The 25355-nt window shown below is 48.7% G+C and overlaps 1 protein-coding gene across 2 annotated transcripts; it reads right to left on the bottom strand.

Moving 5' to 3' along the window:
* LOC308054044 (ras-related GTP-binding protein A) lies at positions 1-14054 on the bottom strand. 2 transcript variants are annotated; one of them, XM_080366198.1, is made up of 10 exons: positions 13794-14054; positions 13314-13349; positions 11015-11114; positions 9950-10016; positions 8724-8946; positions 6640-6735; positions 4954-5076; positions 2618-2709; positions 1542-1657; positions 1-539 (listed from the first exon to the last, which is right to left on the bottom strand). In XM_080366198.1, the coding sequence occupies exons 2-10, from the start codon at positions 13338-13340 to the stop codon at positions 442-444; spliced, it is 942 nt and encodes a 313-aa protein (XP_080222324.1). In that variant the 5' UTR covers positions 13341-13349; positions 13794-14054; the 3' UTR covers positions 1-441. The 2 variants fall into 2 exon arrangements, with proteins under 2 accessions (XP_080222324.1, XP_080222323.1); XM_080366197.1 differs by lacking the exon at positions 4954-5076 and having other exon boundaries at positions 13314-13347; positions 13793-13930.
* Between the last annotated feature and the right edge of the window lie 11301 nt (positions 14055-25355).

Here is a 25355-nt window from a genome sequence, read left to right as displayed (position 1 = left end):
TAGGGTCTGAAATCCCTGGTAGCAAAAAATTTATTTTCATGACTGAAGACAAGGAGAAATGTATAAACATATTCTAGCAACCAACCAATAAAACAGTAAATATTCCATTCCTGTGACTTGTATGATCACCCGGGAGCAAAAACATCCAAAAAATGGCTCTGCCATGTGCCACTATGACAACCAGGAGTATGAGACCACGTGCACATCACCTGTCCTTACTTCTTCCCAACCCCACGTACGCCAGGGAAGTCTTTTTTGAAGGTCCGCAGTGTATCCAGCCATCCTCGGAGTGACTAGTGTCCAACGTTAAAAGGAGAAAAAATAAAGCAGCACACTCATTTCAAAGCCCAACAAAGACATCGACATTGTTAGATTCTCCTAAAAATAAGTAGTTCCAATTCATTTTTTCTCCCCCCAAAGGCCACGTGCCTTGGCCAACGTTCAGCGCATAAGCAGGCTGTGCTTTGGTCCATCCACTCTCTCCAGCTTCTCAAAGTGTTTTCTGGCATTGCGGATGTTGATCAGCGTAGCTGCAGAAGCTGGGACGGGAAAGGAACAGGGGAGATAAAAGAAAAAAAAAAAAGTTAAAAGGGATGGGAGTAACTAAGTCCTCAGAAGTTCAGTGCCGCCTAAAAGCGATGTCCTGTCAGCATGCTTATTGCCACCCTGCAGCTCCCTGGCTGCGCAGAACCGAGTGCTGGAAGGTCGGGGCCGCTGGCTGATCCTGGCGCAACACCCAGGGAGTGGGAGCACACCGCGCTCGAGCGGCTCGCTCCCAGGGCCGGCTGCCCCAGCCACCGCGCTGCCTGTTCACGGCACCTCAGGCACCATATCGCAGCGGCTGCCAGCTCAGGGCTTACACGGGTTTTCCCTAATTCAGTAAAACCTCTGAGGAGGACGGAAGCATCCGCACCGCAAGCCCCAAGGCTGTCCTGGCCAGCATCTTGAGCACCTCAAATCCTAACAGAAGTGGTTTCAAGTGGAGCTGTGTAAACAGTTAAATGGTCACACTGCACCTGTAAGGGCTGGCACTGCCGGCTGCAGTTTCTTCTTTAAGATAAATAGATGCTGCTATAATTAGAGTCCTCGCCCACCAAAACAGTTCAGGCAGCAAGAGCAGAAACCCAAATGTGATCCGTCTTCTGCTTCCTCTCCGAAAAATCACTGGGGCTGCCAGCTCAGAACAGCCCAAAATAGGTTGTTAGACATGACCCACGAAGTCGGGTCACATCTGTTTCAGTGGTTCCCCACCGCTGCCACGATCCTCCACCCGACAGCAGCGAACAGCTCGGCTGCCAAAGGCACACGGCTCTGGCCCACCGCAAAGCCAGGCACTTTCTAACCACCTTCCCCCACCCTCTGCTCAGACAGGGCAAACCCGCAGGACAGTAGATCCCTCTCTCTATTTAATTACAATCAGTTTCATTGCTTTCCGTGGCGTCTGTCATTTTTCAAAAGAAAAATCGTTTAAACTAGACTCATTTGGCTTTTTGTCCCTGCAAACAAAAGCAGGCCAGCAGCTTATCTTGGCGTCAACTTACGTATTGAAGGGTCTGACATGACCACCATCACATATGTATTTGATGTAAAGATGTCAATGAAAGCAGCAAAGTTAGAGTTCCTGACCTCCATACTCTGGAAAGAAGCTGCCAGCTTACTAAGAGGAGAGAAAAAAAAAAAAAAAAAAGAAAAAAAGAAAAAAACAAGGAAAAAAACAAGGTTACTGGAACATTGCTCTAACAGCTTTTGTGCCTACCCAGCCAACATCCCATTATTTGAGCTGATAGTAACAAAGAAGTGTTTGAGTCCTCACTTGGCAAGCAACACCAGGTACAACTACAAGTTTGGTTGGTTGTGGTTTTTTTGTTTGGGTTTTTTTTTTTTTTTTTAAAGAAAAAAGTCTTTAGCTTTAGGCTAAAATATAAAACGATTTGTGCACTGAATGGTGAAGGCAATTCAAGAGACAACCCTGTGGAGTCTGCTATACCCAAGCAGTCAACGTCACTTCCCCCACGGATGCCACAGCTCAGCCATTTAGAAAGGCAGGTGAACACTGTGGATAACCAGCAGAAATAAGTATAAAACTGAAACATCTGGAGACAGGTCCATAAACCACCCCGCCAGCTCTCCATCCTACCTAGGCTCCAAACACTTGTAGATATTACCAACAGACTGCGGAACCTGGAGGCTGTTCAAAAGCTGAGCTGCTCCCAAGCAAGCTTTCCGCTTTTCCATTCAAAATAACGACAAACAGCGCCTGCAAGCCTCTTGCTCCCAAACCAGCACCGCAGTACAGGGTCTGAATCAAAGCTCTCCACCTGACAGCAGCACTGTTGACTCTCACTAATTTATCAGTTTCATCCTGAAGCTCTCCTACCTTGCCCAGGAGAAAACGGTTGTTTCAAAACAAGCCTCCTTCCACCATCAGCAAAGGAGGAAGTTACAAAAGGTAACTATTAATTCAGTTGTGTTTAAGCGTGGTGCAATTTAGAGTACAGCATCTCTGCTTGCTGAGGAGTCAGAGAACTAGCAGGAATTTGGGGAGCCTTTGTGCTTCTGGATGAAGCTGAAGTGCCTGCTGAGGTATCTTCCCCACCTAATGATTAAATCATCTCACCTGCAACTCAGCTTGAATTGTTTAATAATGTTGCTGATTTTCTCAAATCTGTGGACATCCCGCTGTTCTTTGCATTGATAGTGAGAAATGACCTGGAAGGCAGAAGGACAGTACAAGCTGGTTATTTGTTTCAGCACAGGTTTCTCAGCCTCGACAGCAGCTATGGGGAACAGGTAGCAAGGACAGATTCCTTTTGCGTTTTGCCGACTGAACTTGGAAACTATTTGCAACAATACTTGTGGTGCTTTCATGATAAAGCAAGACTCAGTTATACAATTACCAGAGAGCCTTCCACAAGGGCAGATGCAAGTATGTTAAGATATGCAAGAGATGCTATTGTCCATCTGAGGTGTGAATACTCCCAACATAGCAATTTAAATCTTGATTTCAAAAAAGAAAGTGCACAGAGAGGAAAAAAATGCAAGACCATCACTGCAGGTAGGGGAAACACACACTTGACAAAGGCTGGAATAGCTTTTCCTTCCTAAGTCTATCGCGCCACAGGTTCTCAAGGACCGAACCAGGGCAGTTTCCCGTTCTGCAACAGGTGGGCTGCACAAGCACCGCTCTCAAAGCCCGGCGCGCCGTTCCTCCCCAAGACAAGCAGAACAAAGGCAGCCGGTTCCTAGGGAGTTCTCTCCCCATCAGTTCACTGAGTCAGACCAAGAAGTGCTAAGCTGCCTGCATTCAGATGGGCTCCCCTCCTCTTCCTCCCACGTAGCGATCCATCAGCAGCACAGACCTCAGTGCCTGGCTGCCAATATTCAGAGGATCAAAAGGTTTTTTGGAATCCTGGCAGCGTGACCCACAGCTCTCTCTCCCTGACCATTTTCACAAGGCTGGTAGCCTATAGACCTCCTCTCCTCAGCCAAATCAGCTAACGGGCCGAGAACTGCCTTTACTGCATCAGGGGAATGGCACACAACCAAACAGTTACATCATCTTCGTTCCCACAGCAAACCAAAAAGGAATATTTTTAAAACCTTAGCTGTGTGCTTCAAGCTCTTAAGAACCATTACACGGACTGCTACTGGAAGTGTCAGACGCCCTGGTTCAAGGATGTTAAATCTTACTTTTCTACCTACACAATCACATTTAACAGATGTGTAAGAACTAAGCTTTCTGGTTGGTTTCCTCCCCCCCCTCACCTCAAGCACCTTAAAATGATCATGTACTTTCGACTTTTTAAACCTGCCTGATTATTCATACAAGTACAGGTTTAGCCAGATTCAAGGACTGCATTCGTACCAAAGCCTTCATTGTATGCAAGTTTGTTCCTTAACTTTCCAGATCGGTTTTTCTCTTACTGTGATTTGAATACAATCTCAGAGCAAGATTTCACTTCAGGAGAAAGAAGTCCTGGGGGAAGTTTAAATACACAAAAAAAAAGTGAGAAGAAAGAGTCTTTTTAAAGAGAAGTTACCATTACACTAAAAAATAAGCATAGAATTTTTGTAGAAAAGATTACTCTTTTTCAGTAAAAAAAAAGTACTTATAACAAAATTACATACCACCACGGTGGAACCATTTATTATCTACAAAAGGTTAAAAAGCAGAACTTGCCAGAAAAGGCGTGTGTTTACTTCTGATAGTTTAAGAAATGAGAAAAGCTAACAGCTCCTTTTCCACATTCCCTCCATCATTTCCAAGTCAGACATCTAGCCATCAAGGAAAGCACTCAAAAAAACATCAAACCCAAACTTCCTTCAAGAGTTATGGCGCAAAGTCTGAAGAGACCAATCCAGAAACCAAGAGTACAAATGGACAAGCAGCAACGGTGGGTTTAACCAAAACATTTTATCCTGCAGAGACAACAGATCAGAGCACAGCTACCGTGCAGCCGGTAACTTCGAAAGCCATCACAAACCAACCGCTTGTGATCCTCTATCCATACTCTGGGTTTGTAGAGCATCAGACCAAAAATAAAAAAAAAACCAAAACAGAAGAAAAAAGAAATCAGTCCCAGATAAAATGCTAGGCCAGGAGGAACTGAAAAGACTTATTTCAAGCTAAAGAAGGTTCTTGCCCAGGGTAGAAAGGAATTCTCAGAAAAGTCCCACAGCTGACAACAGAATGGGGATATGAAACCCTCTCATAGCTTGGAAGAGGGAAATACTGATCAAGCCCTCAGCTCAACTGCTAGAAGTGGAAATTTTGGGAAGGTCCCTGTGATCCACGGAGTCACGTCAACTCCGCCTAGTATCACAAGGCCTGGATCAATGCGTTCCGCCATCTGGCACCTCTCTTTGGGCTCCTGCCACAACAGCACTTTCCACCCAGGGAACTCCGTCCTAGGCTGGGCAGAGGAACCCGAGGGGCAGCACTGCTGTATTCACCAGGAAAGTGGCTCTCTCAAACAGAAGCACTTCATCTGCCTCGATGATCTGAGCAAAGTTCCTCAGGTTCATTTCCAGCTGCTGGACGTTGGGGATCAGCTGATAGACTATACTGGACCAGGCCTGTCAGTAAAGAAAGACACAACATAAAGGCTGCGTTAGCACTTCCCTGCCTCACCCTCGTTAAGCAGCGTGCTCAAAAACTGATTATTTGCAGTTCTGGGTGCCGCTAGCCTAGGTGAGACTGAGAAGCTTCTCCCACCTCCATGTCCAGGTATCTCCACTACAGCAGAGACTACAAGGGGCACCCCAGACCTGAGCAAACTCTTCGCTAGGGCAAGTTCTTCTCCACATCACTCCCAGAGAACCTACAATACTACTAAAAAGACTTAAACCATCCTAATTTTAAGCTGGCAGTGCTTCTACCTGCTGCTTCCAGATAAACCCGCTCAGGTTTTCAGAGGTTTTTTTTTTAATCTTGAGTAAGGTCGACATGAAGATGGATACCTGGCAGCTCACCACTGACCCAAACAGAATGCTCTACTCCAACCCAATGAATCGGGCCCAGGCGGGGTTGGGGATGCTGTAATGGGCATCTGTCCTCGTTCAGACTCAGGTCTTCTAAGCTCAGCTTCACCTCGCTGCCTACCTACCGCCCCAGGTTTGTGTCAGTGCCTGCCCACGCGCTTCCCCCCAGGAGTCGGGGTGGATACTTGTCTCCCCTATTCACCAAGTAACTAATAGACCCTAAACACTTCTGCCACCCCACTGGCCAAGTGCAAAGTCAAAAGCCTAAGCCATGAGTACAAGCTCTGAGGAGCTCCAGCAGGGCTGTCTAGAACAGCCCAGGTGCATCAGCCACTCAAACAAAGTCACCAGCGTAACTGATGACCATCAGGGACACCTGCAGGAAGACAGGGCATGCTTTGGAAGGCTGATATCTAGAGGCAGGTGGGTATGTGCTGTGTGAAGAGCCATGTCTGGCGTATGGTACCATGTCAGCCTCAGCCAAACACAGCACACACTGAAGGCAGAGGAATTTGCAACAGCATTGGATGGATTTGCCAGGATGGTGAAATCTGCCATCCAAAGTCCCACTGAAGTCAGAAGAAAGGCCCAAATGGTCCTCACCTTCCGACAAGCAACCCGGCCACTACACTACCACCGCTGCTTATTAGCATTTGCTGGCAATTATACCAATCATTTGCTATCAGCGTAGCCCTGATAGCACTCACCGCTCCCACACCTGGAAGACCTCCGACTGCAGTCAAGACTGACTGATAGCAGAGAAACCCCATCATCTCCCAAAAGAAAAGCAAATTCCCAGAAGGATAAATGCTCATGTTGCAACAGTGCTACAGAGAAACACAGGAAACAACTCCTTGCTGGATAAATATGACTAAAAAAACCCATGCAGTAGCTCTTTCTAAAGCACCCAGGCACAGTATTCAAGCAGTATTAGCGTACTGACACCATGACTCCAACATGGGGAGAGGTTTTACTTTCCCTAATTAAAATCCAGATGCTCTAATGCCATTTACAGTAGCTAACCTCCAGAAGTAGCTGCTGGAGAACCAAAAGGGCCAGTCACTAACAAACGAGTAACAACTAACCACTCTCCCTCCTCGTGCTCTTACGTTCAGATGGGACAGGGGAAGCCAAATACAGAGAGGAAACTGTACAAACCTTGTAAAGCGTTTCATCCCAGATGGAAGTTCTAAAACACACACATTCCAAGGGACGGGAAAGGCGCTTCAAGTCTTCCTCACGCTCTTTAAAAATCTGGTGGGAAAAAAATGATTAGCAGCTGAGTGTAAGTATTTCTGCCTTTGGTGCAGTTGCTGTGCTGCATTTACAGCAAGCATTTCAAACAAATCTCAAGTCCCTACAGCACCGGAGAAAAGACAGCAGCAGAGCATGCCGGCCAGGACAGGCCAGCAGAAACCCCTTTCACTGGAGCAGCAGGGACTTGCAGACCACAGCTGTCTTGCAATAGATCTGACTAGGACTCAAAACTGAAATAACTATGGGCATTGTGGAGTGGGAATGGAAGTGGACACACACGAGTGTCTCCGAGGACCTACATTTTGACAACTCCCTGGTCACAGGCAAGAAGCTCCATCGCTGAGGACAGGACAGGAAGAAAGCACTCGAGGTTCATCAATATGAGGAGCTCTGAGGCATGTACTTGTACAGTCTTGTCTTCTCTTCTCACACCATCCTCTGCCCTTAGAAGTTATGGTTACAAAAAAAGGGGAGCAGAGGGAACAGCAGAGACCAGACAGCCTTGTGCCAGGCTCTGACAGACCTGCTAGAAATGCAGGACAGCCAGCATCATGCCTCTGCAGAGGGAGACACAACGACCACCTTCACCTCAGCTTACTGTTTTTAGGAACACAGGAGAACATTAACCCATCCCCAGGAAACGCTGCACAGGCCAGCACTTACCATCTGGGTCCTGGGATACCTAAGGCTTCAGTAAGATTTTACTGAGACGGAGATTTGGCCCAGTATTTGCATGTTCTTCTGAGTAGCAGAATCAAAACAGCTCTCGATGGGTGTGCAATGATACATGTCGAAAGCATATCTGAAATAAGGCCCCTCTTCTGTCCACCCCTCGCTTCAGGGCCTCACTAGAGTCTGCCCCACCGTGTAAAACCAGAATTTGTGTCCACTAGTCCCAAAACAAATCAGGACAGGACAGCATCAAGCAGATTTTAAGAGTCATGCTTCAGCCTGGAGGGAAGGCAGATGGAAGTAAGGAAAAGCTCCTTGAGTCAACCCTACGAAACCAGCTTGAGCTATTTCTGCACTGAGCTGGAGGGTAGAACCAGAACCAGCAGAGAAGGATCACCACTCCGAGACAGCACGAGTGATCTGAAGCCAGCCTGCTATGTGGAAGAAGTCTGCCTGTGCCGGGAGGTCAGGGTGTGGTTTCAGCCACAGGACCTCGCACAGCCTCCTCCGCAGCTGCCCAGGCACGTACTCACCAGGAATCAGAAGAAATTAATAAGACTTCTTACTTCAGACAAAAGCAGACAGCCTAAAGGGGTCTCCAAACATGCTGCAAGCCAGGGAGTGGCCAAGCAGCCAGGGATGTGCTTGTCTACCCCATAAAGCTCATTTTCCTTTTGGTATCAGGAGTTAGTTGCTTTTCAGTCCAAGGTGGTAGGAACTCAGCATCTTTAACCTCCCTGCCACCTTTCAAGAGCTCCAAAAAGAACAGAAGAACTCCAGACATCTCTTAAAGGTTGATCTCCAGGCTCTGCAGGATGCCTTCTGGGGCAGAGGAGTGCTTATGAGGTGATCTCTGGGCAGGCAGGCCCAACTGACAGAACAGAATCCACTGACAAACCACCTTCTAGTTAACGGGGGAAGTTTCAACTGCCACCGCCACCATCTGCAAAGCCAGCCACATGGTGAGCAGCAAGATTAAGGTCACTGGTTTTCTTTCAGTTCTACCTCCCTTCTGGAGCCAACGTCTGGTGAAAGTGCTAGAATCAGCGCTATAAAAGAAAAGGCTTAGAGTAGGTGTCACTGAAAATAGGTAGTTCTGTTCTCAAATAGATTATATGCAAGAGATAGCGATGACATACAGTTTAGAAAAGGCAGAAAAAGCTTAGAGGGCTCTGACAATTCCTAACATCTGAGAAACCCTTCTAGGAGCAGTGCTGATGGGGCTGTATTTGAAGTATGAAATCGCAATGCATCAGCACAGCCAAAAGATGTTCTGTTTGAAAGCATTTCTATGGCAACTATCAGGTTCTCACCAAATCCCGCTGATCCTCCTGCACCAAGTCCATCTTGTGCACTAGACAAAAGATCTTTGCATCAGGAGAGTTCTGAAGAATTGCCTCCAAGCATGACTGGTAGTAGTGCATGTCCTTCTCCAGTTCACGGCTCTCTACATCAAAGACATAGATGAGGACTTCCACGTTGCGGAAGATGTTGTCCCGCTGACTGGTGAAGTAGTTCTCCATGAAGGTGTCCTGTCTGAGAAGGAGCAGAGTGACAAAGCAAGGAGATCCCTGTTAGAGCAACCAGGTCTTGATTAGCATTGTCAGGAAAGGTGCTACGTGTAAAATACCTCCTGCTAGACAGGCAAGGCTCACATTTGGAGCTAGAGACCCCCCCTCACGGGAGTCCAGGCAAAAGCCCCAGGGTGGCTATATTCCCCGTGACACATGGCTCCCTAAAGCATTTCCAAGCAAGCAGAGCTGGATGCTGCTGAAGAGCATCTGCTCACCAGTCTCACAAGAAGCCACAGCTTCCCTCACGTCACAGCCAGCTGCAAACAGAGCTACACTGCTTCTGGGCCCAGGCTGGCTTTCAGAGAGTTGCAAATAGAAAAGCCACAGCAGCAGAAGCTAAAACATAACCAAAACCATCGGTGCAGACGGCAGGATTTAAATCTCCTTTAAGTTTTCCTGAAGGTGGCTCAGGCAATGCATGAGAACTTGAGAGCTGATGGAAGATTCAAGTTGGACAGCTCTGCTGAGGCTCTGCCAGCGGGAGAGCATCCTTCAAAAAGCTGCTTCCAGGAGCCAGAGGATCAGTGTCAGCCTTCAGCACCGCTTCCCAGCATGCACCCCCTTTGGATCAAGCTGGTGATGAACAATTCCAAAACCAGCACCACCTCCCACCACCTGAGGAGAAAGTCCCAGTGAAGGACTCAGGCTTTTTGCCATCAGAAGAAAGCAGGCAGTGAGGGAAGGGCAGACCTATGCACCGCACCTTTTATGCGGGGATAACTCAAGAGACAGTATAACTGTGCCAACCCCTTCCACTCACAAGCCTAAGATGCGAATCCATTCTTTCCAGAGTTGTCTCACAAGTTTTACAGTGCACACGTGAAGCCTGTTCTATTCCCTTCATACACAACACCAGCATCCTCATCCCTCTGGGGCAGGAGGACCTCTGTTTTGCTACATCCCAGCCTTATTCCCCAGAGCCATCCCCCAACGGTTTCAAAAGCAAAAGAATAAACAGTACCTACCCTCCACAGTCCCAGAGGTTTAATACCAGGTTTCCTAGAAATCTAACATGGGAGTGCTCCACATCAACTGGAAAGAGACAACAGGAGTTTACCAACTGCACCACACTCCCAGACCAGAGCTACCTCTTCGGGCAGCCAAAAATGCCATTCTTTGCAACGCAGCCCACAGTTTGTAAAATCCCATCTAAAGAACACCCTTGTACGCAGATGTGTAGATGAAGGCGCCACGGAAACAGACAGTTCCCAGAATAACTCAGGCCTTCCTACTCTCTACCCAGGACACTATTCTCCTGAGAAGCGTAGTGGGAGGTTCCCCTTTAACATGTTCTCTCATCTCTGTGATATTTTAAGAACGGTATTAGTTCCAGTGCAGTCTGCAAGGCCTTCAGCAAGCCTTAAAAGAATAAATCAGTAACACAAAGAATGTAAACTTTATGAACAGGCCAAGTTCATGGCAAAGAGGAAACGTACACCAAAAACGGCATTAAGTCCTCACAGGTGCTTCCCAGCGAGGAACATTAGAACCTGACAATTGACAGCCCGGTTTCAGAGGAATCACTTATTGCTTTTTGAGATCCATGGCTTTGGAGGGGAAAAAAACCAAAAAGGTACACGACACCAACTGAGCCTAGTGCATCACCCTGCCAAAACTACAGGTGCATAGCAAGATCGCTGCGCCTCCAGCTGCGCTGGCGATCAGCTGGCTAACAACAGGAAGGCCTCAGCAACAAGGACCACCACGAGAAGACTCTGAAAAGCCCTCCAGTAAGAGGTGTAGCTGCAGCAAAGGCCGCTTCCTGACCAAAATAAAAATTAAGGATGTCAGTTCAACAGTAAAGCAGCAAAACTGAACCCAGTACTGCCTTCCCTTTCAGTTCAGCCTCCTACATGCCCTCAGCTGAGCTCAGGAGTGAAGCTCCCTGTGAGGTGTGGCACCTGGGAGGATCAGCAGACACCCATCTACCCCAGAGGAGAGGCAGGGATTGCTGGAGGTAACAGCCTCACCCTTTTAATGAAGGCGATTTGAGCCTTGAGAACTTGTGGTTCGAACAAGAGAAGTCTTACTTGTGGCACCCAGGCGCCGTGTGTCCCTGGCGATGTAGTTTGCAAAGATAATGGACCTCATGCTGGTCTTCCCAGACCCACTTTTACCCATCAGCAGCACCTAGGAAGACAAAAAAAAAAGGAAAGGATTAGTTGCCACAGGGCACAGAGTCCTTCACAGCTCCCTTGGGATTAACACCTTACTGCCGAATAAACAGCCACCAAAATAAAGGACAAATGTAATTCAGACGTGAATACATCACGAGACCGAGGCAAAGAAGAGTACCATGCCCGGGAAAGCAGGAGACAGACATGCTTCCCTCCTTGCTATGCATGGTCACCAAACCGTGGTCAGACTGAAACCCTTCCCTCTTGTTTGCATTCTCAAACTATGGCCACCCCACCCCCCTCAGGAACCTCTGCCCTTCCAGGCACCACACACCCGTTCCCTCAGCCGGCTGCCTACCCCCCAGAAAGCACAGCCAGCCCACAGCCACTATCCTCCAAAGCCCCTTCTCCCAACGCACGCTGGCAGAGGACTCATTATCAGCACCCGGGGAAGAGTGGGAGCTGCTCCCAAAGCTGCCGCAGCCTCCCTGTCCCCAGCCCCTCACACCTGCTCATTTTCCAAACACACTGGCACCACAGGTGAGGGCTTGATGGTTTTGACAACAGCAAAAGAATTTGCCAGGACAGAAGAGGAGCTTTACCTCAAGCCTTTAAGACCAGGCTGGAAACAATCCCTTGCCCACTCAGCTCTGGTATTCTCCACCTATTACTTCTCTCCTAAATCACGCTCTTTTCCTTCCCCTTATGTGACTTGTTTTCTGCTCCCCCACAGAAGTGAAATACAAGTTACATTTCAGGTTTCAGGTATCAGAAAACCAGCAAAAAGTTAAAAGCAGATGGGACAGCCCAGTTTCAAGTGCACCAGGCTCTTGTGTAGGGGAGACACTTGACTCCAGAGTCCTGTCTGCAGATCACCAGGCCAAAGGAGAGGCAGCACCTTTGGTAGGCAAAACCTAGGGGGTGACTGGGGGGGGCGGGCAGGAAGAGGGAAGACAGTCACACAAGGCAAGACTCTACACTGATCTAAAAATAAAATTGAAAAGCCCCAACAGTGACAGTCAACGCAGACTTGCTCACAAAAACAGCTGTCAAACAAGTTCCAGTTACGAAGTCATATTCAGCCTTTGGCAACAGCTCTAAAAATCTATCATCAAGGATAGAGATCGCAACTGGCCCAAGTCTGCCTGTCCAGCTGCGCCAGTGCCAAACGCGAGCTGGGAAGGGAAGGCACTCACTCGCCTCCCAACCTCGCTCTGCGACTGCATGGCAACAGCTGCCAAAATCTCAGGGCAAAACCCGAGAGGCAGAATCGCACCAGCCCGTTTGCATAAGTTATCCTTCCGAGAGTGACTGCAACGTTTCACAGGCTGGCGAGCACCCTTTCCAAGGAGAAGCTGACCACATGTCTCGATGATTTGGTAACAAGGGCTTTTCCTCAGAGAGGCAGGCTGCCTACCCGCCTTTCCGGAGCAAAACCCCCAGAAACCTGCACTGTCTTCTGTCCCTGAGCTACAGGCAGGGCAGAAGGAGCAAACATCAACATCTCTTATTTCATAGCACCTGCAGAAACACAATACGGCTCAACAGCACAGCCCAAGCCAGCCTACAGGCGAACCCAATTCCCAAGTTTTAGGCTACGGAGGCCTTTCAGAGGGGTCAGACATCAGCACTCAGGCCTGGGCAGGAAACTCAATCCTAGCACACCACGGAAAGGCAGCTGTGTGGCCTCTACACAGCCACTTTAACAGCTGTGAGTATACTTACTGCTGGAATACACCCACCTTCACCCCCTGAGTTCTCAGGAAAAGCTCTACTCTTTCCCCAGGTGTGAAGTCTGAGCCTCCCAGGAGCCCTCAGCGAATTACAGACTCCCCAGACAAGTTTCTGTAATGCACTGGAAGGGTCTCCCCCTGGGCTGATGAAGTGGGTCAGGACATACCCTCTTCCCTCATACCACAGGAGGCACGCAGCGAGCCAAGGATTTTGCAACATGTACCAGTAACGCGGATGCAGCGGTTACCACGACGGCTCCATGGCAAGCCTGCCCTGCCACTCATGCAGCCAATAAACTCAACTCCAATTTTAGTTTCTAGCACTTTAAGCGAAGGATGCGTCTGCTGACACTGAGCCTTCAGAGGCACATGACGGCCAAAGAACACGCTGAGGCAAGGATGCACACACATAATGACATTAGCAAATGCAGATGGGGAATGAAAACCCAACTGCAAGGGATTCTCCTTTCAGTTCTTACCTTTTTCTTCATGGCTGTGCTTGGCATCACCCACCTGCAAAGAGAAGACCACATTCTTAGCCTGCTCTGCCTTCCCCACGTACAGGCTTTGCTCTAGCGCCTGCATCCCACCCCAGCAGCGCGGTGGGAAAGGGGAAGCGCTCCCACCCGGGCAGGGTGCCCCCGGACCTCCGCCGTGCCAGGCGCTTGGAGCTGCTGCCTCAGGCGGCTCAAACTTCAGCCGAAGCCCCCGGGAGCCCCCTGCGAGCCCCCGGCCAGCAGCGCTCCCCAGCAGGCCGGGCAGCGGGCCCACGAGCGGGCAGCACACCGACCCGCCCCGGCCCCGGGCCCTGCCCGCGGGGCGCCCCGCAGCCCAGCCCCGGCTACCGCCGCCCCCGGCCCCGCTCCCCGCGGCCGCCCCCACCCCGCCGGGCCCCGCCGTGGCCTCGACCCCCGGCTCGGCCCGGCCCGCGCCGCCGGGCCCCGCCGCCCCCCGCTACCTCTAGCCGCGGTAGGCGCCTCCCGGGCCGGCTCGGCGGTGCCCGCGGGCGGCGGCGGGGGAGCCTGCCGGCCTGCGCTCCGGAGGCGGCGGAGCTCTGCGGCACCGAGAGCCCCCCGCTCCGGGGTAGGCCTCAAAGCCGCGGCCTCACGTGAGCCCGCCGCGCCGCCGGGGTCTCGCCCGCTCCCGCCGCGGCACCCGGGACCCCCCGCCCCCCCACAGCGGCGCTCACGAGACCCAGCGCTCGGCGGCGGCCGCCGGTCACGTGAGCGCTCGCCCCACCCCTCCCGCGCCCCCTCCCGTCACGTGACGCGCGGCGCCACGACGGGCGGGCGGAGGCAGAAAGGGGCGGGGCGAAGACGAGGCTCTGGCCGCCATCTTTGATGCGGGCAGCCCGTTAGTGGCAGGAGGGGGTTTGCGATGGCGGGAGCGCGGCGCGGCGGCCGGCGGCGGCTCTCAGGGGACGGGCGAGAGCTCTCGGCGGGGCCCGCCCGAGCCTCACAGCGTCCGGGGCGGCGGGAGCTCGCGGGCTAGCAGAGCTGTGAGGCGGCCGGCGGGGTATCTCTTCAGCGCCTCCCATATGGTCTAGCGGTTAGGATTCCTGGTTTTCACCCAGGCGGCCCGGGTTCGACTCCCGGTATGGGAAGCTGAGATCTTTTCTTACCCGCCCCGGAGCGGGAAGTGCCGCCCGCTTCCTCGTGTTACAGATCTGCTAATAAGTTAGAATTCATTGACTTTCTTTGATTTTATAAAATCATTTGGAATAAGAAATATATTTTAATGAAACTTGTAGTTGCACAGTAAAAGCTGCTATGAAATCCTTTGTACAGCCCTGTACCAAGGCCAGAAGAATGGGCTAGAATCATTGTTTAAAACTTAGGTAACAAATCTGGGATATTACAGATTTCTTTGTATTTGACTAGTCTTCTGTATGTAGAAAGTGGATTGAAATGTCAGAATGTAGAATTCATGGGAACTGGGGAGAGTCGACTGGAACAACTCGTAGTTACCTGCCAAGAAACCGTGAACTTTAGTAAAAGGTAATTCCGACAGGGGGCGATCGCGACCACCGACTCATATGCCGCCTACCCAAATGGTACCCCAGACCCATTTCTGGACCTTTCTAACCTTTACTGCGCAGAATCAGATATGGGAGGAGAGTATGTTAATGATTATTTACTATAATGGGGAAATACTATGATTATGCATGAATACTTAATGAATATGTATGAATAAGTTCTAGATAAATTCTATAATAAGGTTCTATGTAAGTTCTAATAAGTTCTATATAAGGTGTATGATTTTGAAACTTGGTGTGCGTTGATCGTGAGAGGACTCACTCATGCACCTGGCTGTTAATAAAGGAAGTGTCTGCCCTTCTACATCACACTGGTGTTGATAAGTTCTTCATTCCAAGATTTTGGTAACACTCCATTCTTGGCATAAAATCTTTTGGGTTGGAAAGGACCTTTATCAAGCCCAGCCGTTACCCAGCACTGCCAAGCCCACCACTAACCCTTGTCCCCAAGCGCCACATCTATGCGTTCTTTAAACACCCCCAGGGATGGTGACCGCCACTTCCCTGGGCAGCCTGTCGCGGTGCCGGGCAGCCCTGTCGGTGAAGACATTTTTCCCAATATCCAGCCTACACCTCCCCCAGCACAAGTTTTCCCGCAGAGTCCCCTCCCGGCACTTTCAGACCACATTTTTTGCACCTCTGTGACCAAATGCCCTGACCCCAGAGCCTCCGGAAGGGTCGCAGTGCTCTGCCACTGCAGCCCCTACCTCCCACCTCAGTTTAAAATGTTCAAGTAAATTGGACAACAAAGTGCCTAACTAATGTGGAGTTAATTGCTTCTTTCCTCTAATGTAAGCAAGAAAATTACTGCTTGTATCCCACAGCACAAACTGCCCTGGCTATTGTCCAAGGCAAATAACTGCTGTATGGCGACTCCACCAGCAAAAATCTCCTTAAAGATATACATACGTACAAATACATATACACATAATATACATGAGTGTGTCGGGCTAGTCATTTGTGAAGGGAAATCCTTCGCACCGCCAGGTTTGTGCAACACCTTTCTCACTAAAGCGCTGGGGCAGGCAGCGCAGGGGCTGGGCGGCGCGGCGGCCGAGGCCTCGCATGGCCGGGGTCACCCAGCGAGGGCAGGGCCTCCTCCCCGCACCCAGAACCAGGTGTCCCCCTGAGCCCCGGCACCCCCCGGCTGGCAGGAGCAGGGGCACGGCGCCCCACAGCCCCCCGCCATCCTCCGCGGGGGTCCCGGCCGGGGCAGGCTGTGGGGCGCGGGCTGTGCCCCCGAGGGGCGGCGGGTGCTGTGCAGACAGAGCTGTCCCCCCGTGGGCTGGTGGCCCAGCCTGAAGCCCCGTGGGGTGGGTCTCTGTGCCCCCTCCTGAGGACCATGGAGAATGTGGGGGGGTGATGGTAGGTGCTGCCCCGGGAACGTCCCTGAACACGGCAAGTTCCTCCTGTCGTCTTTTGTTGCTACACAGGGTTAAGATACATGACGGAGCTCTCCGTCTCCAACAATAAGCAGGAAGCAACACTCAAAATAGCAGCTGAATGTCCAAACGATGAAGAGCTGAAGGCTTCAGGCACTACCAAATACATTTTGTCATGTTACGCACCACTGCGTTGTGCACCTCCATCTACAAACAGGGAATATTCTGTGTTTCTCTTGCTGGCAAAGGCGGAACCGCATCGCCACCAGTCAGCCTGCAGCCTGCATAAAGAACGATCAACCCTAGCTATCGAGTAAGTACAAACATGGTAGCTCCGTAGGCTCGGGATGAGTGAGACTGAAGATCAGCTCCACATCCATTCTGATTTCAGTCCACACAGGTTGATCAACCCGATCACGAACCAGGTGCAAACCCCTCCGTGCCCCACGAAGGCTGACAGAGAGCCTAACTGTTACAAACCACACAATGCTCCCATCATCATCGTCAATATTTGAGTTTCCTCATCAAGTTTGCAGCATCTGCAATGCATTTGTCTCGCTCCCATGTGCTATTCCAACAGCAACGCGTGCCATGCTGAAGCTCCGTAAGAACTGGATTAAAATCAATTAGTTAGTAACTTCTCAAGCAAAGCAACAGAATTGCTGTCCCGAAGATAACCAGTAACGGGATCTGCTCTCAGGTCCAAAATAGTGCCTTTGGAAGTGACTTAAAGGAGATCTAAACCGAGAGCTGTCAGGTTTTCAGCTGAAGAGGGAAGCCAACTCCAGGGACGGGAGAGATGCTTGGGTCAGTCAGGCTGGCTGCCTGGGTAGCGTGAGCTGCACACAACTTGGAGCTCTGCATCCTACGGTGCTAGGGCATACCTAGGGGCAGAGAGTGGGTCACACAGCAGGAGAGGGGGCACAGCATGCTGCCACACTGAAAGGGTCTGGAAGTGAGGAACCCAGCCTAGCCAGAGCGTCAGCACTGCGGGAGTTGTCCTCTCACAATGGAGATGCTCAGGATTACCTCGAGTAACTCGGGACGGCACCTGTAACAGATGGCTCGTTCAGTGTCTGTACATCAAACAGGACAGAGTGAACTACAAACAGACCAGAGGTGGCAGGCAGCAGAGAAGCTGAAGTTCCAAGAGGGAAGAATGCCTGCTAGATTAAATAACTGTTTCAAAGCCTACAGTAGACAGTTCTTCTTATATATTTAAATCAGGTGCTTTTTTTGAAAATAATTGATAAAAATTACCTAGCTTATTCCTCATGAGCTGAAGCTTTTCGATGAAGGCTTGATGTCCTAAAAAGAGAATGAAAAAGAAAAAAAAAGGAAGGGAAAAAAAGTTGTCTTACATAAAAAATAGAATTGGTGATCTTTGCCAAGAATTGACTTCTGCCTTTAAAATTTAAGCAGAAATGGACCTCTGAATATTTGAGGATATTAGAAAAGGGGTGCATAAAATGGGTTGTTTTTTCTCTCTAGGTACTGCAATGTAAATTTTCTCAACCCAGGCAGGTGCACACGAAGCCCTCCACCAATGCTGCGCCGTAGCTCTACTGTTCCTTTTGCACCAGAAGCCTGCAGGCAGGCTGAAGCAGCCCCCCTGTGTAAGAAAGGACTGCTGAGAAGGATGGTTCAAGTGCAAAAGGAACAACTCAACCCTAGAATCAAGACAATTAAGATCACAGAACAGTACAGGTAACATCTCAAAGGGGTGACCGTGTGAGGTCTCTTAAGAAAGTATTTCAGACAGTACCACGTGTACGGTCTCCCATGAGTCTTGTGCTCTCTAGGGAAGGTCAGCACTAGTCCTCCCCCTCCTGCCCGACATATCTGGAACACTTTGGCTATCTACCGCTCTCACGTGCCTTCTTGTGACAGTACATCAGCCGCAGACATACATTCACAGAGCTGCTCTGTATTGACTTGGGAAGGTGTTTCCTTTCTTTTTTAAATAAAAGTGGTTCCTGGCAAGGATTCCTGTGAACGGGAGCTTCGCATCGTCACATGCAATAGGAATGTTCTTTCTAGACATGAAGAACGGGGTAACTGCACATTCCCTGTAACAGCAGCTGAAGGAATGTGAGCAGTTCCTTTCCTGAAGAACAGACTGCCTTCTGCTGAGAAACACCTTTCTCAAGAGACACAAGGCTCTTGCGAGCACCCAGCAGCCACAGACAGTTACCTACATTGCTTACGCAGCCACTACTCCAACAGGGTCGGTGGGAACAGATATGTAAGTAAAGAAAACTGTTCTCGAAAACCAGAGAACAGAATATGCAGGTACAAAGGCTGTAAGGGAGCAGAAAGACAGGGCTGATGTGTCTGAAAGACCATCTGCTGGTAGGCTAAAGGCGTATGTCCTTACGGTTTTAAAAGCTACAATGCACAGAGCGGTTGCTGCAGCCAGTTTCAGCTGAAGGAACTCCCCGGGGAAGGCATTCACAGATACATTACTGGGAAGAAAAGCACGCTGCTGCAAAACCAGTGCATGTAGCAGCCAGGGCAGCTGAGGCAGGAAAGAATCCCTGTATAACCAAGGAGGATTTCCACACACATGGTGCACGCAATAGAATGGAAGTTTAGCCCATGAACAGCCCTGTTTCTTGGATGTTGGATAAAAAGTGCCCACACAGCAGATAAAAATGTTTTCCAATAGAGTAGCAACAGCTGAAAAGACCTGTTTCTAAGACAAACAACACCCGCACAGCGCCCACTGCAGAACTGTTGAGGCTGGAAGGGACTTTGAGGATGTCTGGTCCAACCACCCTGCTCACAGCAAGGTCAGCTAGAGCAAGTTGTCCAGGACTGTGTCCAGCTGGGCTTTGAGTATCTCCAAGGACAGGCCATTCCACAACCTTTCTGGGCATCCTCTTGCAGTGCTTGATCACACTGTGTTTTTTGTTTAAGTGGCAGTTCCTGTATTTGAGTTTGTGTCCACTTTTCCTTTCACTAGGCACCACTGAGAAGAGCCTGGGTCTACCTTCAGTCTGAACAGCAGGTATTTATACATGTTGAGGTTACTCCCTGAGCTTTCTCTTCTCCAGGCTAAACAGTCCCAGCTCTCAAGACTCTGCTACTATGACAGATGCTGCAGCCACTTGATCTCAGTGGCCCTTTGCTGGTCATTTACTGGTCTGATCCTGTCCTTACACTGGGGAGCCCAGACCTGGACACAGCACACCAGCGCCGATCACCCCCCTGGACACGCTGGCAGCGCTCCCTCACGCAGCCCGTCCGCTGCCTTTGCTGCAGGGGCACATTCCCAGTCCAGGCTGGTGTTTGCCAGGACCCTCAGGTCCTCTGCAAAACTGCCTTCCAGCTGGTCAGCTGCAGCACGTACTGGCGCATGAGGTCATTTTAATTTACAAACCGGAATGATAGTCAGTAATCGGCTGGTTAACTGCTAGTAGAGTCCCCCTCCTGCTCCTTAGGCAAGTAAGCTGAATTACTATTAATTTTATTTAAAAAGCAGACATTGCACAGTCAAAATACTTCAATATTTTTCCCTCTGACAAAATGACCCTTAACTATTTAGTGGTGTTGGAATGGAAGTGAATGCCCCAGAGGATTTCAGGCTTTTAAGCTTTAAGCCTTTTTTTCCTCCCCTGTTACTCAAGGCTTTTAAGAGCCAACACAGACATGAAGAATGGTTTTATAGGTCTCCTTTTAAGACTGGGAAAGATGTCAAGAAAACATTCCGCCCCACTTCCTTTTTATATTGGCTCATTTCAAACACCTAGTACAACATCCTTGTCAGACCTTGAACCTGAAATTGTAGAATCCTACAGTTTTGCATGACTCTGTGGTACATTCATCTCACATTCATGCAAAGTATTTTTCAGTAGTGGCTCTGATGACTTTGTGTTCTGTAACAATGCCAAGGTCCACCTTTGCCATGGAATTCAGAGCCAATTCACTTCTTCATTTTTCTTGCTGAACTCTCAGACGTCCCAATTAAGCAGAAAAAATTAAAGGTGTGCTGTGATGAGCTGTGAAACAGCATACAAGCAAGCCTCTTTGCCAAATCCATGTTTTGAAAAGCACTATCCTGTTTAGCAGTTCGTAAGACCTTATTTTACATAACCACTATTACAAGCTGCTGCTACTAGATAGCTCTTCTCTGTTCGTTTTCGAGTCAAACATGCTTTTTCTCCCCTACCCCCCTTCCTTATGTGCACCTCCCCTATTTTTAAAGCACATGTTCAAAGAAAAAAGTACAAAGTCTGATTATTCTGATAAAATCCTTCTAATTCCCTGGGACTCTTACAGGAGATAAACTTTTCTCAAATTCTGGAACTGACTAAGTTTATAATTTAACTGCACAATCCGGCATTCACTTACTGCCAGCACCTAATCTGTGTTATTGTTATTTATAAAGTGCCTTCTGCTACACAGATTCTGTACATTGTATACTCAAGTTGTTAATGCTAGAAGCTTTATTGGCAAAATTTTCACTTGAACATTCCAAAAGGCTCTAAAGCTATAAAAATTGTAGCTCAGGGACTGTACAGCAGTAACAACACTACTTCACGAGACAATTTGCAACCACAGAACAAGAAATCATACTTCTCTGGACATTCAACCTCTTGCTTTTACGACTGTAAAACAATTTACACAGCAAATCACCAAAAGAGATCGAGCTACACTATTTCTTTGACAGACTGCCCTGTTAAGCAGTAAGGGGTGTTTGCACAGAGACGAAACCACAGATACCAGTACTGTGATCATCTTTTGCAGCAATACAGGAAACAAGCTAGGAAGACTTGCTCAGTTCCAAAGGTATCTGGACTTTTCTAATTGTGATCACAGCCCAAGTGCCGTTATCATTAGAAAAAGACTAAAATAGCTTAATCATCTATGTATTGTTTAGTCGGCTTGATTACTACAGCTATTGCACTTAAACAGATCACACAGTGACTCCACAGAAGTGTCGCTGTTCATCAGTACCCACCTTCTTCAAACCGAGCTGCCAAAACTTTTAAGACAAAATGTTTCATCTAAAAGTGAGAACTTCCTGCTCCGCAGGGTAAAAAAGCAGCCTGTGATTCACTTCTCTGATAAAACTTGTACTAAGCACACAAGCAAATGACAAGGTGCTCTCTTCCCAGGGGTCTGCCTACCATACTGCCCTCACTGCAGGTTTTTCTTAGTACACTGAATGTTTTCACCTGCTTTAAATGCTTTTATGTTAAGACAGAGACAGCAAAATGAGGTAATACAAGATTTAGTCTTTACATGCTGCCCTGGCACTATGGGCTTACATCAGTAATGCAGGCTTCTTGCAGACTTGCACTCAAGTCTGGTTGTTTGTAGACTATGCGAGTGTCACTAGGTGACACGCAGGCAAGCAGGTATTCGCGCTCGTCCTTGGGCTGCAGGGACTTCAGTGGCCATAGTCAAAGGCGCCGTCTTCGCGTTCTCCCAGAAGGGCCTTCCCAGCATCACCTGCCAGTACATTATAGGTGAGATTTAAAAGGCCGAAGTTTGGTACCACCTTGAGCTGCCAAGATTAAGATGAACTGCTCTAAGCAGAACAGATCTGCACAGAAACCACAGACCTTTTCATGCAGGCACAAAGGTATTTAAGTATTAATAACTATCTGTGCCCAAGGAAGCAAGATACTTAATTATCTTTGGAGCTATACAAAATTTTAAAGCAAGAGACATCAACAGCCAGCCCTCCCTTCTCCTCCTGTCCTGTCCTGGCTAACAGCAAACTCTCCCAAGCAGGTGAGGTGGGCTGAAGAGGCAATTTCTCTGTGCCAGCGCTGCCTGCAGGTAAGCAGGCTGCCTCTCCTTGCCCCAGTGGCAGCCAGTGTCAGTCAAGAGACAGTGAAAAATTTCAGTGAACTACAATATTACCAGAAGCGTTTCCAATACCTTGCGAGCGCAATTTAAAAGAGGATCACACAGAGGATGTAACTAGAAAAAATATCCTGCACAAAGGCATGAACTGACCTGGCACGTCCAGGAGGTGGCTCACAGGCACGCTGATTGCAAGGCCCATTTCCACAGCGTGAATTCTTATGTTCTTATTGAATATATCACCACTTGTGAAATACAGTACACTGCAATATTACTTTTCTCCAGGGGGCCAGTCTGGAGTAAGAGAGAGAAGTAAAAAAAAGTACACAGAAGACAATACGAATAGAAGCCATTTGGAATTCAGGCACTCGGCCATTCTTCTCGATTTACTGCCCATGAAGTGCACAGATACAGAATTCTGTGCATTTATTTCCCCAGAAACCTGATGCTTGGCTGCAACACATATCAACGGAAAGTACCGCACACCTGCCTCGGCCTGTGAATTACTGGTGTTCAACCAGTGGCTATGGTGCTGGAGGCCTGCTCAGAGCTAACATTAAAGCATCCAAGCAGCGTGATAAAGCAGCTCATAATTCTGGACATGGACATAAAGCAGCCTGTTTTGCAGTTGTGAGGCGAGATGGAATTCTTGCTCACAACCCGCTGCAGAGATCAGCAGCTGTACAATGGCTTCACTACAAAACAAAGGACCTGGGTACCCTGTGTTTCACACATGGGAGGAGACACCTGAATGCACATCTTCAATCAAACGCTTGTGATGGAGCGGAGATCTAGCGTACTTGTCAGGTTTGCTGTGGATAGGCTTCCACATCTTCTTTATTGGGTGGGTGACGGACACCCTATGAGAAAGCAAATAAAGCAAAAAATGCAACATTGAGAGAGTCTCACAGAGTTTCATAAACCTCCCCACCACTTTTTGAAGTGCACATCTCTAAACACTTCTAGTTCTGTGACCACAGGCTGTCTTGAAATGCTGGTAACAGATGGTGCTCTTTAAACTAGAATGAAATCGTAACATACAAGTTTCACAGTCTCAAAGGGATTTGCCACATGGACATGACAAATCAAAAAGAAGCAGCAAAATACTTTCAGAAGGTCCTGAAAGCTTTCAGCAACAGCATGTTAACATAGCTCATCTACACCTTACTCCTGTCCCCTGCACTGAGCGCAAGACTGCTTTCAGCTGGTTACTGAAATCCACCTCCATGAGGGTCAACTTATATCTGCACGCTGGGGCTGATCACCCGTCAGCCTGGAGGGCAAAGTTAATGCCCTGCCAAACTGCTTAGTTCAGTATTTTCCAAGAATATCTGGGTGTCATATGACTGCGCATAAAACTCAAGTTGACAGAAAAGGAAGGCTCTTTCTTGAGAGCTCCTCTCTTGCTTTTCACATCAAACTGCTTTGTAGCCCCTGTGTGATCCACTTTTCAGCTTTGTTGTTTCATGTCTTGTCTGTAATCACCTAAAATGATCAGACAGTATGTGGAGCAGGGGGGAAAAAAAAAGAAAAAAAAAAAGAGAGAAAAATCAATGAATGATTAGACATGTTCGCACAGGAGAGTCTTGTAAGATGTATCCTCCAGCTTCACGCTGAGATTTCCCCTTCTATTCTTAGCTTTATTTTGAAAGCCAGATATTGCCTTTGCTTTTTAAGTTACGTGGTCTGTCTCCCGTACCAAGGATTTGCTCTGCTGAAATTCTCAGCTGTAATCACACTTCTGTTCTCTGCAACATTCCTTCCTTACCTTCTGCTTTGAAGGCAACGATTACAAAATCCTCTCTAAAACCTGTCAGGATTACACAGAGCAAGTGGTCAAACTGTTAATGAGCTTGTAGGGCTCTGAATGCAAACTGGGATGCAGTGTCTCTGCTTTGGCACACAGATGCGCACTCAGCTTTACATCAACACAACACTCACGCTCTTAACTCATGGGCAAGAACAGGAACTATTCCTCCTCTCACAATGTAACTGTCCTGGGAAATCTGCTAAGTCTAAAAGCACGTGCCAGACAGCAGGCAAAAAATAGTACAAGCACTAATGGCAGCGATTTAGGGAAGCTCATCTGATGTGCACCCCCGTGGATAAATCACAACTTGAAGCATCTCTTTTCATTTACCCAGCTAAGCGGAGAGGTTTCTCCAGGAAGTGGGGTTTTCCCAGGATTATCATGATCCCGTAGGTTAGACCACCTCAAACCTCTGCACATTAAAGGCAATTTTGGACAGGGTTTCACCACAGCCTCCCAAGTTAACCCCCTTCTCCTGCTGCTGCCTCTGAGCTCTGGAACACAAACTGAATTGTAGTCCAAAACACCCAAGCAGCTGCCTCTCCCACATTCCTCAACTAGATCTGTGCTGGTAAAGCCACAACTGGCATCAGCGCAACTTCAGCCTCTTTTACGTGCTTTCCCTCAGCTGAGATTTTTAACTCAGAAGTGGTGATGCTTTCACGTACCTCTCCTAAAGGCCAAGAAAGCTATCATGTAACTCCCTCGGACATCCCTGCGAGCGAAACCAGTGAAGACAAATTCCGTCTGGCTTATTTTAGCACTTCCCAGTGAAAAAGAAGACATCATGTCCTGTAACAACCTCTTTCACCCTGGGACACCAAACATCTTTAAGCATTTACACCTTCCAAAAGATTAACTTAATATTTTTATTCTTTAGCAGGAAATCATGCAGCAGAGCCTTTTGCTTCATGGCTCTCCAGGATCGCTCCTCCAAGGGATTTCACAAAGCCATTACTGTGACTGGTGGAACTTGCCACTCCCCATTTCCACTCACTGTTGCTTACAGCTTCACTTTGCTGTTAGAACTGGCTTTCACGCAGCCTGCAAGGCTAAGATAGCTGCAGCCTGTAAAGAAACCTCTTCAGTGAAGCAAGACAACACACCAGCCCCATGCTCCAAAAAATAAAAGCTGTGCTGTGAGCAAGGGACCTAACAAAATGCAATGCCAGAACTTGCTGCACTTACCAGACACCCCCCGTTATTCTGTATTACACCCCAAGCCTATCATCACATCCTCTATCCCACTCTGCAACAAAATCCACAGGAAAGGAGAAAAAAAGTACATTAAACATTACACAAAACAAGGCGGAGATGCACCTGAAATCAGAAATTGTGCTATTCTGTCCTAAACATCTTGAAACTACTTGGGGGGGGGTGGGGGGTGGGGAATGTGGGCTGAAGAAATGCTGCAGTACCAGGCTCCTGGAGGAATACAGGCAATACAAGGACAAGTGTCATGACTGTGACGTCAGCA

Source organism: Falco punctatus, assembly GCF_963210335.1.
Source record: "Falco punctatus genome assembly, chromosome: 15".
NCBI classification, from domain to species: domain Eukaryota; kingdom Metazoa; phylum Chordata; class Aves; order Falconiformes; family Falconidae; genus Falco; species Falco punctatus.
The sequence above is the reverse complement of the archived record's forward strand: the minus strand, read 5'-3'. Positions and strand labels throughout refer to the sequence as shown.